The 16,632-nt window shown below is 44.4% G+C and overlaps 4 protein-coding genes across 4 annotated transcripts; 3 read left to right on the forward strand and 1 right to left on the reverse strand.

Moving 5' to 3' along the window:
- Window positions 1–1,440: 1,440 nt before the first annotated feature.
- LOC120787837 (lymphoid enhancer-binding factor 1-like) lies at window positions 1,441–15,940 on the reverse strand. Its single transcript, XM_040123376.1, has 6 exons — window positions 15,920–15,940; window positions 15,693–15,865; window positions 15,182–15,338; window positions 14,661–14,768; window positions 2,035–2,083; window positions 1,441–1,853 (listed from the first exon to the last, which is right to left on the reverse strand). Exons 1-6 carry the CDS (start codon window positions 15,938–15,940, stop codon window positions 1,759–1,761), a joined length of 603 nt encoding a protein of 200 aa, XP_039979310.1. The 3' UTR covers window positions 1,441–1,758.
- On the forward strand, window positions 3,218–7,301 carry LOC120787839 (T-complex protein 1 subunit alpha-like). The gene is given in 7 exon segments (XM_040123378.1): window positions 3,218–3,310; window positions 3,652–3,875; window positions 4,131–4,312; window positions 4,710–4,836; window positions 5,234–5,409; window positions 6,234–6,333; window positions 7,156–7,301. Coding segments are annotated over 7 exon segments (864 nt in total). The 5' UTR covers window positions 3,218–3,301; the 3' UTR covers window positions 7,202–7,301.
- LOC120787840 (T-complex protein 1 subunit alpha-like) lies at window positions 9,303–13,684 on the forward strand. Its single transcript, XM_040123380.1, is given in 7 exon segments — window positions 9,303–9,454; window positions 9,796–10,019; window positions 10,276–10,457; window positions 10,855–10,982; window positions 11,379–11,553; window positions 12,378–12,477; window positions 13,501–13,684. Coding segments are annotated over 7 exon segments (864 nt in total). The 5' UTR covers window positions 9,303–9,445; the 3' UTR covers window positions 13,547–13,684.
- Window positions 14,756–16,416, forward strand: LOC120787838 (pleckstrin homology domain-containing family G member 1-like; the record flags this gene model as incomplete). The annotated part of the gene is made up of 2 exons (XM_040123377.1): window positions 14,756–15,507; window positions 15,618–16,416. A coding segment is annotated over exon 2 (391 nt), but the record flags the coding sequence as incomplete, so codon positions are not given.
- Window positions 16,417–16,632: the final 216 nt, after the last annotated feature.

A 16,632-nucleotide genomic window follows, 5' to 3' on the forward strand; every position in this document is an offset into this window, starting at 1 on the left:
CCTTCATATCAGGAAATGTGCATCCAACACAAGTTAGGAATATGAAGTATGTTTTTGTCTTTTGTTTTTTTTTGTACATTTTTATCCTCTGTTTTCACTGGTGGGGATTGTCTTTCTTCATTGACTCTTTTTTTTGCACTTTTCTGTCTTTTTTACCTTTTATTTGTAAACACTTTGTAAAGATGTACATTTTAGGAAAGTTATTCTTGTATGCCATAGGCATGCTATATAATGCTTTCATGTTTAAGTGAAATGTACTGTATTTTTTTAACTGCCTCGTTGTCATTGCTCAACAAAACAATGTACTGGAGGCAATAAAATCAGATTAAACTTATCTTTGTGTTAATGTGGTTATCATTGAATGACAATGTCATCACATTGAATATAGTACAGAGCAGCAGTCGTTGACCAGTCCTCAGTATGAACTATTCACTACTTACCCTGTCAAGAAGAACTGAGCCATCTAATACAAGCATAGCAGCCTGTAAATATGATGATAAAATTTGTTTGAAGAGATGTGACCAGGATATGTACTGAACACAGCATTTTACAGTTGAAAAATAATTTGTCAGTGCTCCCTGTTGGACAAACTTTTTTAAGGCAACACACTTTCAAAACGATCTCAACCAGATCTTTGACATTTATGAACAGCGATTTTTTTTTTTTTGAACTAGTAGTTGTATACTTGCAGTGGTTGAGGAAGTACTAATACCATGCTGTAAGAATACTCAGTTACAAGTAAAAGTCCTGCATTGAAAATGTTACATAAGTAAAAGTATGTATTCAGAAAAATGTACTCAAGAGTATCAAAAATAAAAGTGTTCAGTGCAGAAAAATGGCCCCAGTGATTGATTTATCATTAGATCATTATTATTTATGCATTACTGGGTAAAAATGCTGAGAAATGGCCTTCACCGTTAGGCTACCAAGAGACACGTTCAGACAGTCTGTATGTATGACAAAAGTATTCAGTTTATTGTCATTTAAGACAGAGCAGAGAAAAATTCTCACACTTGAGAAGCTGTTTTAATGTTTAATGAAAAAAAAGAAAAAAAAAATACAATATATACAATATAATACAGTGGACTTTTCAAAGTGCAGCAGGGGTGACGCAGACTGTGGATGCCGTTCATGGGGAGGAAAGTCCATTGCACTTGTCTGTGAGGCAGAAGGCTCCATCACGAATGTCTTAGTGTGAGGAAAGTCCATTGCACCTGTCTGTGAGGTTGAAGGCTCCATCAAGAATGTGTGGTTTTGAGGACCACCCATTGCACTTGTCTGTGAGGCAGAAGGCTCCATCACGAATGTCGTAGTGTGAGGAAAGTCCATTGCACCTGTCTGTGAGGCAGAAGGCTCCATCACGAATGTCTTAGTGTGAGGAAAGTCCATTGCACCTGTCTGTGAGGCAGAAGGCTCCATCACGAATGTCGTAGTGTGAGGAAAGTCCATTGCACCTGTCTGTGAGGCAGAAGGCTCCATCACGAATGTCGTAGTGTGAGGAAAGTCCATTGCACCTGTCTGTGAGGTTGAAGGCTCCATCATGAATGTCCGATTTTGAGGACCGCACATTGCACTTGTCTGTGTGGTAGAAGGCTCCATCACGAATGTCGTAGTGTGAGGAAAGTCCATTGCACCTGTCTGTGAGGCAGAAGGCTCCACGACGAAGTTCTGATTTTGAGGACCGCACATTGCACATGTCTGCGAGGTAGAAGGCTCCATCACGAATGTCGGAGTGTGAGGACCGCCCATTGAAAGGGTCTACAAGCTGGAAGGCCCCAGCATTGCTGTCTGCACTGGTGTCAGACATGGCCTCTTGGCTTGCTGTGCCATCTGCTCGGGTTCAGATGCAGACGCTGCAATACAAAGACACAAAAACACAGATCAGTCCACTGAAACTTTATAAAATACTTTCAAAACTAGATGCTGCTTCTCAAACTTGCATCGAGTATTATCTCACATGTGGTCACATGTCGTCTAGTTTTTAATCACATTTGGCATGAAAACACACTGGGACCCTCTGAAATACTGTCTTACCTTTAGCCCTTTTGGGAACCTTAGTCCTGATCCTCTTTCTCTTTTTGCCCTACACGACAAAACAAACACGTCAGACTTTCCATCTGATATCAGCTGATCAAAACTCTTGGCACCGTGTGGCCTCATTTAGTGCAATGATGCAAACATGTATGAGGTGTGTGAGCATAGTGTACATACATAGTTGTCCCTGGGGGACCACTCAGGGAAGCGCTGAGCATGGAGCCACCTCTCCCTGTGAGCTTCTTCGGAATATTTGGCCTGCTCCTCCATTGACAGAGACTTCCACTGTGGACACAGGACAGCACACTGTCAGTGCACACAGCGACACACAACTACATGCAACTACAGGCTGACTTGTGCACAAACACAAGCATAAAAAAAACGTATTAACAGATGCACACAGATCCACATTAATAGGTGCAGGCCCTGCAATGCAAACTCCCACTGTTTGTTTCTGTCATAAAATGCAGAAAATTCCTTCCCTGGTCACGTGAAAATAACTAAAAAACATTCTCTTTCAAGAAAAGAACAAAAATGACTGTCGAGGTGACAGTAAGGTGACAAGACAACACTTTTAGAAGCATTGTCTTATACACTGCTCACTGTATTACCGCAGAAAGCTTTGAAATCTTTTACTAAACCGTGATGATGTTTGTGTGACACTGAGTGACTCAAACATACAGAGCAAAGACCCTTACCCTCTGTCCAAGGATGGCGTTTACTGTCGCGCTGTCGCTAATGTTCAGTTCGGCCACGACATTTGGCCTCTGCTCCTTCCTGAACAGCATAAAGGCGTTTGGCGGCTTCTGGATGTACGGCTCATCCTCTCGCTCCTGGCTCTCACGCCATCTCTTTCTATGGGAATACAGAAAAACACAGAATAAGGGCACGCATTACCACTGTGCAGAACTGTGAGTGAGGAAAGAAGTAGTTTACGAAGGAGGGGGCGTCGCGGTGGTTTGGAAATGTAGTGTTTAAGAAATAACCTGACAAAACCGTATTTTCTAGTTTGATAAGGGAACTGGATAACGTGAAACTTCATTACATATTTAATAATGAGCTCTGTTACATAATTAGAAACGTTCGTAGTTTAAAGTCCAGGTTTTTTTTTTTTTTTTTTGATAAACTTTCTTCTCGAACCTTCTGTTTAATACCCGCTCACCCATGGTGCACTGCGCCGCTACCTTTCTTCTCGGTTGTGCGGTGGTCCAAAATGTCGCTATAACGCTGTCGCTTTAAACTACTAGTGGAGGTCAGAGATGGGACCATGTCTGTGGTGAGTAAGGGCGACGGCTGCTCTGACCTCAGAAACACACTGCCGCTTCGTACCCCAACAGGGAGAATGAGTGTGCCTTATAAACCTTACTCGTTATTTACGAAAGAAAGTGTATTGAAATGTCCTGTTTTAGTACCATGCATCTGCCCCTTATTACGGATGTGTGGCTATGCTAACAGGAAAGAGGAACTGTCCCTCAGTGTCTGAAGGGGTTGTGCGCCCCCCCAATGAAACGTTGGTACAGTGTGAGATCCATAACTGAGATTTTCATTGTTGGTGTAGGGAAACTGGTAATGCTGTGTGTTGATTCTTATAAAGTATGCCCGGTGACATTCTTTCAGGTAATTCTTGCCGCAGAGTTTCTAAAGAGTGCAGATGAGCTGGTGAAGCAGAAGATTCCCCCCACGTCAGTCATCAGTGGATATCGTCTGGCTTGCAAGTAAGATGCTAACATGTAGAACAACTCGTACATTAACGAGAATCTCACTATTGGAACAGATGACTTGGGGAGAGAGTGCCTAATCAATGCAGCCAAGACCTCCATGTCTTCCAAAATCATTGGAGTGTATCCTTCCTTCTCTATGAAGCAGTGTAAACATGTTTTGTTAGGACCCAACCCCCTGAGTAACTGGAATTTGTTTTTAATTATTCAAAAGATAAGTGCATCCCATTTTAAAATTTGGTTAATTTCTTATTTCACAGATGGTCATGTGCGGTTGAGTTTGTAGCCAATGAGCATAATTTGTAATGGACAGGAGTTACATGTGGGTAAAGAAATCCTTCTCTGCTGCCCTTTCTACCTTGACTCCTGAGTCTTCAGTGATGCCGACTTCTTTGCTAACATGGTGGTGGATGCTGCCCTGGCTGTGAAATTTGTGGACAGCAAGGAGGTAGTCAGATATCCCATCAACTCTGTCAATGTGCTGAAAGCTCACGGCCGCAGCCAGAGAGAGAGCTTCTTGGTTAATGGCTATGCACTGAACTGCACCGTTGGCTCACAAGGTGCGTTTGCTACAAAGCCTGAAATTCACAAATTTCAAATTATAAATTGTGAGAATTTACACAGCCCAATTATGTAATGCTGCATACAAAATTGCAGCTGATTAAACTCCCATTTAAATTTGCTGCAATACCTTGCTTGATGGTGTATGCGGTGATACGCGTGGGAGACAGTACACTGGCTTTGAAAGGAATGTAGTCACAGTGGTTTGTAAACTGTGGCGCCTCTTTTCTGGCCGGACAGTTGAGTATTAACCTGAAATGAGGCCAGTACATGTTTGCTTGTTTCATTACTTTTGTGATTCTTGTCCACATCCTGTTGATTTTTGTGGTAAGGTCAATTTTAATTGCTCTTCGCCTATTTCCCATATTGAACATGCTGTTTTCTGTTTGTTCAAAGGCATGGTAAAGCGCGTTGTTAACGCCAAGATTGCTTGCCTGGACTTCAGCCTGCAGAAAACCAAAACGAAGATGGGAGTCCAAGTTATTATCAACGACCCAGAGAAGCTAGACCAGATCAGGCAAAGGTTAATGATGGAACATTTTTCTTTTTTTTGTCCCATTTACATTTGCTGTGATGCTGACTCAATAGTTTTCACAGTGATACGCGGCGGAGAAAACATTAGCAGCCACAAGTGAAGACAGCAGCTTCTCTCTGAGCTCCTGGACCACTACTGTGGACTGGACAATGTGTCTATAATTCCTTTTTGTGTCTGTACTATATAAGATGATTTACTTAGTTTGATCATAATATTGAGCACAGAACTAAAGTTAAAGTTGTTTATTTAAATATATTTTTTAAAAGAGCACAATCTGTTTGTCTTGCAGACCTATGACAATGCGTAGACTGTGTGTATGTTGTACAATCTGATTTGTGATCCTGAATGTTAGTGGTGAGACTGAAATAATACTTTATTGCTTCAGGGAATCTGATATCACCAAGGAGAGGATCCCAAGGATTTTGGCAGCAGGTGCCAATGTTATCCTGACCACTGGTGGCATTGATGACATGTGTTTCAAGTACTTTGTGGATGTAGGAGCCATGGCAGTGAGAAGGGTTCTTAAGAGGGACCTCAAACGCATCGCCAAGGCAACAGGAGGTAAGAAGAGAGCATGCTGTAGTTTTGTAGTTTGGGTTGAGAGGCTTTTAAATTATTGGTCCTTACAGCTCTGGAATTTTTTTTTTTTTTTTTTTTTTTTTAAACTACTGGTGGTATACTTGCAGTGGTTGAGGAAGTACTAATACCATGCTGTAAGAATACTCAGTTACAAGTAAAAGTCCTGCATTGAAAATGTTACATAAGTAAAAGTATGTAATCAGAAAAATGTACTTAACAGTGTAAAAAATAAAAGTTTTCAGTGCAGAAAAATGGCCCCAGTGATTGATTTATCATTAGATCATTATTATTTATGCATTATTGTGTAAAAATGCTGAGAAATGCCCTTCACCGTTAGGCTACCAAGAGACACCTTCAGACAGTCTACGGCACAAATGTATTCAGTTTATTGTCATTTAAGAGAGAGCAGAGCAAATTCTCACACTTGGGAAGCTTTAAGCACAAAATGTTTTAATGTTTAATGAAAAAAAAGACAAAAAAAAGAAAATACAATATTTCCCTCCAAACTGAAGTTGAGTAAGAATAAAGTAGCATGAAATGAGTACCTCAAACTTGTGAAGAGCTAAAATCAGCTGGTATATTAGCTCAGTCAGTTTATCAGGAGGTGGTTAAAACACACATCAGTAGTCATGCAATACGCCTGAAGGGAAATCAATCACAATACAAGAAGGTAAGCAAATAAACAAAATGGGAAAAAAAAGAAAACACTGTAAAAGTGGGTGGACTTTTCAAATTGCAGGGGTGACGCAGACTGTGGATGCCGTTCATGGGGAGTGAATAAAGTACATCTCTTCCACCTTTGGCAGGATGCAGGTGCCATACTCAGGTACAGTCACTGGAGTGTCCGTGTGAGGCAGCTTCACCCGGACTGTCTGAGGTAGAAGGCTCCATCAAGAATGTCCGAGTGTGAGGACCGTCCATTGCACCTGTCTGTGAGATAGAGGCTCCATCACGAATGTCTGAGTGTGAGGACCGTCCATTGCACCTGTCTGTGAGTGTGAGGACCGTCCATTGCACCTGAGTGTGAGGACCGTCCATTGCACTTGTCTGTGAGGTAGAGGCTCCATCACGAATGTCTGAGTGTGAGGACCGTCCATTGCACCTGTTGAGTGTGAGGACCGTCCATTGCACCTGAGTGTGAGGACCGTCCATTGCACCTGAGTGTGAGGACCGTCCATTGCACTTGTCTGTGAGGTAGAGGCTCCATCACGAATGTCTGAGTGTGAGGACCGTCCATTGCACCTGTCTGTGAGGTAGAGGCTCCATCACGAATGTCTGAGTGTGAGGACCGTCCATTGCACCTGTCTGTGAGGTAGAGGCTCCATCACGAATGTCTGAGTGTGAGGACCGTCCATTGCAAGTGTCTACAAGGTAGAAGGCCCCAGCATTGCTGTCTGCACTGGTGTCAGACATGGCCTCTTGGCTTGCTGAGCGATCTGCTCGGGTTCAGATGCAGACGCTGCAATACAAAGACACAAAAACACAGATCAGTCCACTGAAACTTTATAAAATACTTTCAAAACTAGATGCTGCTTGTCAAAATTGCATCGAGTATTATCTCCCATGTGGTCACATGTCATCTAGTTATTATCACATTTCGCATGAAAACACACTGTGACCCTCTGAAATACTGTCTTACCTTTAGCCCCAAATTGCAGCAGGGGTGACGCAGACTGTGGATGCCGTTCATGGGGAGTGAATAAAGTACATCTCTTCCACCTTTGGCAGGATGCAGGTGCCATACTCAGGTACAGTCACTGGAGTGTCCGTGTGAGGCAGCTTCACCCGGACTGTCTGAGGTAGAAGGCTCCATCAAGAATGTCTGAGTGTGAGGACCGTCCATTGCACCTGTCTGTGAGGTAGAGGCTCCATCACGAATGTCTGAGTGTGAGGACCGTCCATTGCACCTGTCTGTGAGAGAGAGGCTCCATCACGAATGTCTGAGTGTGAGGACCGTCCATTGCACCTGTCTGTGAGGTAGAGGCTCCATCACGAATGTCTGAGTGTGAGGACCGTCCATTGCACCTGTCTGTGAGGTAGAGGCTCCATCACGAATGTCTGAGTGTGAGGACCGTCCATTGCACCTGAGTGTGAGGACCGTCCATTGCACCTGTCTGTGAGGTAGAGGCTCCATCACGAATGTCTGAGTGTGAGGACCGTCCATTGCACCTGTCTGTGAGGTAGAGGCTCCATCACGAATGTCTGAGTGTGAGGACCGTCCATTGCACCTGTCTGTGAGGTTGAAGGCTCCATCATGAATGTCCGATTTTGAGGACCGCACATTGCACTTGTCTGTGTGGTAGAAGGCTCCATCACGAATGTCTGAGTGTGAGGACCGTCCATTGCACCTGTCTGTGAGGTAGAGGCTCCATCACGAATGTCTGAGTGTGAGGACCGTCCATTGCACCTGTCTGTGAGGTAGAGGCTCCATCACGAATGTCGGAGTGTGAGGACCGCCCATTGAAAGGGTCTACAAGCTGGAAGGCCCCAGCATTGCTGTCTGCACTGGTGTCAGACATGGCCTCTTGGCTTGCTGTGCGATCTGCTCGGGTTCAGATGCAGACGCTGCAATACAAAGACACAAAAACACAGATCAGTCCACTGAAACTTTATAAAATACTTTCAAAACTAGATGCTGCTTCTCAAACTTGCATCGAGTATTATCTCACATGTGGTCACATGTCGTCTAGTTTTTAATCACATTTGGCATGAAAACACACTGTGACCCTCTGAAATACTGTCTTACCTTTAGCCCTTTTGGGAACCTTGCTCCTGATCCTCTTTCTCTTTTTGCCCTACACGACAAAACAAACACGTCAGACTTTCCATCTGATATCAGCTGATCAAAACTCTTGGCACCGTGTGGCCTCATTTAGTGCAATGATGCAAACATGTATGAGGTGTGTGAGCATAGTGTACATACATAGTTGTCCCTGGGGGACCACTCAGGGAAGAGCTGAGCATGGAGCCACCTCTCCCTGTCAGCTTCTTCAAAATATTTGGCCTGCTCCTCCATTGACAGAGACTTCCACTGTGGACACAGGACAGCACACTGTCAGTGCACACAGCGACACACAACTACATGCAACTACAGGCTGACTTGTGCACAAACACAAGCATAAAAAAAACGTATTAACAGATGCACACAGATCCACATTAATAGGTGCAGGCCCTGCAATGCAAACTCCCACTGTTTGTTTCTGTCATAAAATGCAGAAAATTCCTTCCCTGGTCACGTGAAAATAACTAAAAAACATTCTCTTTCAAGAAAAGAACAAAAATGACTGTCGAGGTGACAGTAAGGTGACAAGACAACACTTTTAGAAGCATTGTCTTATACACTGCTCACTGTATTACTGCAGAAAGCTTTGAAATCTTTTACTAAACCGTGATGATGTTTGTGTGACACTGAGTGACTCAAACATACAGAGCAAAGACCCTTACCCTCTGTCCAAGGATGGCGTTTACTGTCGCGCTGTCGCTAATGTTCAGTTCGGCCACGACATTTGGCCTCTGCTCCTTCCTGAACAGCATAAAGGCGTTTGGCGGCTTCTGGATGTACGGCTCATCCTCTCGCTCCTGGCTCTCACGCCATCTCTTTCTATGGGAATACAGAAAAACACAGAATAAGGGCACGCATTACCACTGTGCAGAACTGTGAGTGAGGAAAGAAGTAGTTTACGAAGGAGGGGGCGTCGCGGTGGTTTGGAAATGTAGTGTTTAAGAAATAACCTGACAAAACCGTATTTTCTAGTTTGATAAGGGAACTGGATAACGTGAAACTTCATTACATATTTAATAATGAGCTCTGTTACATAATTAGAAACGTTCGTAGTTTAAAGTCCAGGTTTTTTTTTTTGTTTTTTTTTTTGATAAACTTTCTTCTCGAACCTTCTGTTTAATACCCGCTCACCCATGGTGCACTGCGCCGCTACCTTTCTTCTCGGTTGTGCGGTGGTCCAAAATGTCGCTATAACGCTGTCGCTTTAAACTACTAGTGGAGGTCAGAGATGGGACCATGTCTGTGGTGAGTAAGGGCGACGGCTGCTCTGACCTCAGAAACACACTGCCGCTTCGTACCCCAACAGGGAGAATGAGTGTGCCTTATAAACCTTACTCGTTATTTACGAAAGAAAGTGTATTGAAATGTCCTGTTTTAGTACCATGCATCTGCCCCTTATTACGGATGTGTGGCTATGCTAACAGGAAAGAGGAACTGTCCCTCAGTGTCTGAAGGGGTTGTGCGCCCCCCCAATGAAACGTTGGTACAGTGTGAGATCCATAACTGAGATTTTCATTGTTGGTGTAGGGAAACTGGTAATGCTGTGTGTTGATTCTTATAAAGTATGCCCGGTGACATTCTTTCAGGTAATTCTTGCCGCAGAGTTTCTAAAGAGTGCAGATGAGCTGGTGAAGCAGAAGATTCCCCCCACGTCAGTCATCAGTGGATATCGTCTGGCTTGCAAGTAAGATGCTAACATGTAGAACAACTCGTACATTAACGAGAATCTCACTATTGGAACAGATGACTTGGGGAGAGAGTGCCTAATCAATGCAGCCAAGACCTCCATGTCTTCCAAAATCATTGGAGTGTATCCTTCCTTCTCTATGAAGCAGTGTAAACATGTTTTGTTAGGACCCAACCCCCAGAGTCACTGGCTTTTGTATTTAATTATTCAAAAAGATAAGTGCATCCCATTTTAAAATTTGGTTAATTTCTTATTTCACAGATGGTCATGTGCGGTTGAGTTTGTAGCCAATGAGCATAATTTGTAATGGACAGGAGTTACATGTGGGTAAAGAAATCCTTCTCTGCTGCCCTTTCTACCTTGACTCCTGAGTCTTCAGTGATGCCGACTTCTTTGCTAACATGGTGGTGGATGCTGCCCTGGCTGTGAAATTTGTGGACAGCAAGGAGGTAGTCAGATATCCCATCAACTCTGTCAATGTGCTGAAAGCTCACGGCCGCAGCCAGAGAGAGAGCTTCTTGGTTAATGGCTATGCACTGAACTGCACCGTTGGCTCACAAGGTGCGTTTGCTACAAAGCCTGAAATTCACAAATTTCAAATTATAAATTGTGAGAATTTACACAGCCCAATTATGTAATGCTGCATACAAAATTGCAGCTGATTAAACTCCCATTTAAATTTGCTGCAATACCTTGCTTGATGGTGTATGCGGTGATACGCGTGGGAGACAGTACACTGGCTTTGAAAGGAATGTAGTCACAGTGGTTTGTAAACTGTGGCGCCTCTTTTCTGGCCGGACAGTTGAGTATTAACCTGAAATGAGGCCAGTACATGTTTGCTTGTTTCATTACTTTTGTGATTCTTGTCCACATCCTGTTGATTTTTGTGGTAAGGTCAATTTTAATTGCTCTTCGCCTATTTCCCATATTGAACATGCTGTTTTCTGTTTGTTCAAAGGCATGGTAAAGCGCGTTGTTAACGCCAAGATTGCTTGCCTGGACTTCAGCCTGCAGAAAACCAAAACGAAGATGGGAGTCCAAGTTATTATCAACGACCCAGAGAAGCTAGACCAGATCAGGCAAAGGTTAATGATGGAACATTTTTCTTTTTTTTGTCCCATTTACATTTGCTGTGATGCTGACTCAATAGTTTTCACAGTGATACGCGGCGGAGAAAACATTAGCAGCCACAAGTGAAGACAGCAGCTTCTCTCTGAGCTCCTGGACCACTACTGTGGACTGGACAATGTGTCTATAATTCCTTTTTGTGTCTGTACTATATAAGATGATTTACTTAGTTTGATCATAATATTGAGCACAGAACTAAAGTTAAAGTTGTTTATTTAAATATATTTTTTAAAAGAGCACAATCTGTTTGTCTTGCAGACCTATGACAATGCGTAGACTGTGTGTATGTTGTACAATCTGATTTGTGATCCTGAATGTTAGTGGTGAGACTGAAATAATACTTTATTGCTTCAGGAATCTGATATCACCAAGGAGAGGATCCCAAGGATTTTGGCAGCAGGTGCCAATGTTATCCTGACCACTGGTGGCATTGATGACATGTGTTTCAAGTACTTTGTGGATGTAGGAGCCATGGCAGTGAGAAGGGTTCTTAAGAGGGACCTCAAACGCATCGCCAAGGCAACAGGAGGTAAGAAGAGAGCATGCTGTAGTTTTGTAGTTTGGGTTGAGAGGCTTTTAAATTATTGGTCCTTACAGCTCTGGAATTTTTTTTTTTTTTTTTTTTTTTTTAAACTACTGGTGGTATACTTGCAGTGGTTGAGGAAGTACTAATACCATGCTGTAAGAATACTCAGTTACAAGTAAAAGTCCTGCATTGAAAATGTTACATAAGTAAAAGTATGTAATCAGAAAAATGTACTTAACAGTGTAAAAAATAAAAGTTTTCAGTGCAGAAAAATGGCCCCAGTGATTGATTTATCATTAGATCATTATTATTTATGCATTATTGTGTAAAAATGCTGAGAAATGCCCTTCACCGTTAGGCTACCAAGAGACACCTTCAGACAGTCTACGGCACAAATGTATTCAGTTTATTGTCATTTAAGAGAGAGCAGAGCAAATTCTCACACTTGGGAAGCTTTAAGCACAAAATGTTTTAATGTTTAATGAAAAAAAAGACAAAAAAAAGAAAATACAATATTTCCCTCCAAACTGAAGTTGAGTAAGAATAAAGTAGCATGAAATGAGTACCTCAAACTTGTGAAGAGCTAAAATCAGCTGGTATATTAGCTCAGTCAGTTTATCAGGAGGTGGTTAAAACACACATCAGTAGTCATGCAATACGCCTGAAGGGAAATCAATCACAATACAAGAAGGTAAGCAAATAAACAAAATGGGAAAAAAAAGAAAACACTGTAAAAGTGGGTGGACTTTTCAAATTGCAGGGGTGACGCAGACTGTGGATGCCGTTCATGGGGAGTGAATAAAGTACATCTCTTCCACCTTTGGCAGGATGCAGGTGCCATACTCAGGTACAGTCACTGGAGTGTCCGTGTGAGGCAGCTTCACCCGGACTGTCTGAGGTAGAAGGCTCCATCAAGAATGTCCGAGTGTGAGGACCGTCCATTGCACTTGTCTGTGAGGTAGAGGCTCCATCACGAATGTCTGAGTGTGAGGACCGTCCATTGCACCTGTCTGTGAGAGAGAGGCTCCATCACGAATGTCTGAGTGTGAGGACCGTCCATTGCACCTGTCTGTGAGATAGAGGCTCCATCACGAATGTCTGAGTGTGAGCACCGTCCATTGCACTTGTCTGTGAGGTAGAGGCTCCATCACGAATGTCTGAGTGTGAGGACCGTCCATTGCACCTGTCTGTGAGAGAGAGGCTCCATCACGAATGTCTGAGTGTGAGGACCGTCCATTGCACCTGTCTGTGAGATAGAGGCTCCATCACGAATGTCTGAGTGTGAGGACCGTCCATTGCACCTGAGTGTGAGGACCGTCCATTGCACCTGAGTGTGAGGACCGTCCATTGCACCTGTCTGTGAGGTAGATCACGAATGTCTGAGTGTGAGGACCGTCCATTGCACCTGTCTGTGAGGTAGAGGCTCCATCACGAATGTCTGAGTGTGAGGACCGTCCATTGCACCTGTCTGTGAGGTAGAGGCTCCATCACGAATGTCTGAGTGTGAGGACCGTCCATTGCACCTGTCTGTGAGGTAGAGGCTCCATCACGAATGTCTGAGTGTGAGGACCGTCCATTGCAAGTGTCTACAAGGTAGAAGGCCCCAGCATTGCTGTCTGCACTGGTGTCAGACATGGCCTCTTGGCTTGCTGAGCGATCTGCTCGGGTTCAGATGCAGACGCTGCAATACAAAGACACAAAAACACAGATCAGTCCACTGAAACTTTATAAAATACTTTCAAAACTAGATGCTGCTTGTCAAAATTGCATCGAGTATTATCTCCCATGTGGTCACATGTCACCTCTTTATTATCACATTTCGCATGAAAACACACTGTGACCCTCTGAAATACTGTCTTACCTTTAGCCCCAAATTGCAGCAGGGGTGACGCAGACTGTGGATGCCGTTCATGGGGAGTGAATAAAGTACATCTCTTCCACCTTTGGCAGGATGCAGGTGCCATACTCAGGTACAGTCACTGGAGTGTCCGTGTGAGGCAGCTTCACCCGGACTGTCTGAGGTAGAAGGCTCCATCAAGAATGTCCGAGTGTGAGGACCGTCCATTGCACCTGTCTGTGAGATAGAGGCTCCATCACGAATGTCTGAGTGTGAGGACCGTCCATTGCACCTGAGTGTGAGGACCGTCCATTGCACCTGTCTGTGAGGTAGAGGCTCCATCATGAATGTCTGAGTGTGAGGACCGTCCATTGCACCTGTCTGTGAGGTAGAGGCTCCATCACGAATGTCTGAGTGTGAGGACCGTCCATTGCACCTGAGTGTGAGGACCGTCCATTGCACCTGAGTGTGAGGTAGAGGCTCCATCACGAATGTCTGAGTGTGAGGACCGTCCATTGCACTTGTCTGTGAGGTAGAGGCTCCATCACGAATGTCTGAGTGTGAGGACCGTCCATTGCACCTGTCTGTGAGGTAGAGGCTCCATCACGAATGTCTGAGTGTGAGGACCGTCCATTGCACTTGTCTGTGAGGTAGAGGCTCCATCATGAATGTATGAGTGTGAGGACCGTCCATTGCACCTGTCTGTGAGGTAGAGGCTCCATCACGAATGTCTGAGTGTGAGGACCGTCCATTGCACCTGTCTGTGAGGTAGAGGCTCCATCACGAATGTCGGAGTGTGAGGACCGGCCATTGAAAGGGTCTACAAGCTGGAAGGCCCCAGCATTGCTGTCTGCACTGGTGTCAGACATGGCCTCTTGGCTTGCTGTGCGATCTGCTCGGGTTCAGATGCAGACGCTGCAATACAAAGACACAAAAACACAGATCAGTCCACTGAAACTTTATAAAATACTTTCAAAACTAGATGCTGCTTCTCAAACTTGCATCGAGTATTATCTCCCATGTGGTCACATGTCGTCTAGTTTTTAATCACATTTGGCATGAAAACACACTGTGACCCTCTGAAATACTGTCTTACCTTTAGCCCTTTTGGGAACCTTGCTCCTGATCCTCTTTCTCTTTTTGCCCTACACGACAAAACAAACACGTCAGACTTTCCATCTGATATCAGCTGATCAAAACTCTTGGCACCGTGTGGCATCATTTAGTGCAATGATGCAAACATGTATGAGGTGTGTGAGCATAGTGTACATACATAGTTGTCCCTGGGGGACCACTCAGGGAAGAGCTGAGCATGGAGTCGCCTCTCCCTGTCAGCTTCTTCAAAATATCTGGCCTGCTCCTCCATTGATAGAGACTTCCACTGTGGACACAGGACAACACACTGTCAGTGCACAGAGCGACACACAACTACATGCAACTACAGGCTGACTTGTGCACAAACACAAGCATAAAAAAAACGTATTAACAGATGCACACAGATCCACATTAATAGGTGCAGGCCCTGCAATGCAAACTCCCACTGTTTGTTTCTGTCATAAAATGCAGAAAATTCCTTCCCTGGTCACGTGAAAATAACTAAAAAACATTCTCTTTCAAGAAAAGAACAAAAATGACTGTCGAGGTGACAGTAAGGTGACAAGACAACACTTTTAGAAGCATTGTCTTATACACTGCTCACTGTATTACTGCAGAAAGCTTTGAAATCTTTTACTAAACCGTGATGATGTTTGTGTGACACTGAGTGACTCAAACATACAGAGCAAAGACCCTTACCCTCTGTCCAAGGATGGCGTTTACTGTCGCGCTGTCGCTTATGTTCAGTTCGGCCACAACATTTGGCCTCTGCTTCTTCCTGAACAGCATAAAGGCGTTTGGCGGCTTCTTGATGTACGGCTCATCCTCTCGCTCCTGGCTCTCACGCCATCTCTTTCTATGGGAATACAGAAAAACACAGAATAAGGGCACGCATTACCACTGTGCAGAACTGTGAGTGAGGAAAGAAGCAGTTTAGAAACAACCAACAGAGTTGGCTGGGATCTTGGTAGACAAAAAAACAGACACTTGCAATCACAAAACCGCTGCAAGAAACCAAATATAAGGTGACTGTGATTTGATTATTAGTCTGGCTTTGTTATGGTCTTCCAGTCGGCGACCACTGCAACAGATCATGAGCCAGTCGGGCTGACTTTCTCCCCTATTCACTCTGTAGTAGTCACAGAAAGTGACCATTCAATGAGGAACATCTGGGCAGACCATCGGACATCTACAAGGTGTTTGTTCCTACAGAACCCGGTGGACCAGATCCAGAGGTGCCCTTGGAGAGGTCAGAGGGTGCCTCGTCACCCAGGACAGCTCGTCCCTGTAGCTGGCGTGTCGAACAGGTGCCTGCAGTGCAGATTGACCCTCCAGCAAACGGGAGCAGAGTCCTGCGAAGGGCGAGCAGTGTAGGGGAGAAGGCTACAGAGGTTAGACAGAGCCCGGACAATGACCGAGCCTGGAAGTGATTCATACCGAATCATCCAGTGACGACATATCTGTATCATCCTCAGCCGAGCAACTGACAATAGACGATATTGAAAATGTATATGACAACATCAGCTATGAGGACCTAAAGAGTATGGGCCTCATCAGGAGAGACCTGGAGGAAAGCCTAGAGGACGACGACCTGGTGGAGCTTCCTCAACGAAACACCTCTGAGAGAGAGAGTCCTCTCAAGGACCTTCATAATTTGTTTCCAGGGGAGCTGGCAGGTCTGGACTCCCCCCTGGCCTCCTCCTTTCTCCTGCTGGGTGAGTCTGTGGACTTCTCCCTGGAACTGATGGATAAAACAAAAAGCAAGGTGTTCCTGATGGCACGGCAGTACAGCCAGAAGATCAAGAAAGCCAACCAGTTGCTGCGCATGAGGAGCATGGACCCTGGAGACTCTTGTAGTGGGACCAGAGCTGAGAAGAAGCAGAAAGACTTGGCAGCCATCTTAGAGGAGAAGAAACAACGGGGAGCAGCCATAGGTAACTCGGAACGATAGTTTCTAAATCTGGTATTGTTGTTAGTCACAACTAGAGATGTATTGATCTGACCAACACTAACCCTCTTTCCCAATGCCTATTCCGATACCCAAACTCGAGACATCTGCCAATACTGAGCGCCAATTTGACAGAAGTGCTCTCTTTTCCCCCGAAATTCAAAATATTTAAACTTTCACACTTCATGGAAGTTATTGCAAT

The sequence above is a fragment of the Xiphias gladius genome, unplaced genomic scaffold (genome assembly GCF_016859285.1).
Source record: "Xiphias gladius isolate SHS-SW01 ecotype Sanya breed wild unplaced genomic scaffold, ASM1685928v1 HiC_scaffold_71, whole genome shotgun sequence".
In the NCBI taxonomy this organism is placed as follows: Eukaryota; Metazoa; Chordata; class Actinopteri; order Istiophoriformes; family Xiphiidae; genus Xiphias; species Xiphias gladius.

Excerpts from the sequence above, each read along its gene's own strand:
- LOC120787837 (XM_040123376.1), bottom strand. The coding sequence starts at position 15,940 with ATGTCGTCACTGGATGATTCG. Across the intron at positions 15,339-15,692 it reads GATCTGGTCCACCGGGTTCT|AAAGAGATGGCGTGAGAGCC; the intron begins GTAGGAACAAAC and ends GTATTCCCATAG. Across the intron at positions 1,854-2,034 it reads GGTTCCCAAAAGGGCTAAAG|CGTCTGCATCTGAACCCGAG; the intron begins GTAAGACAGTAT and ends TTTGTATTGCAG.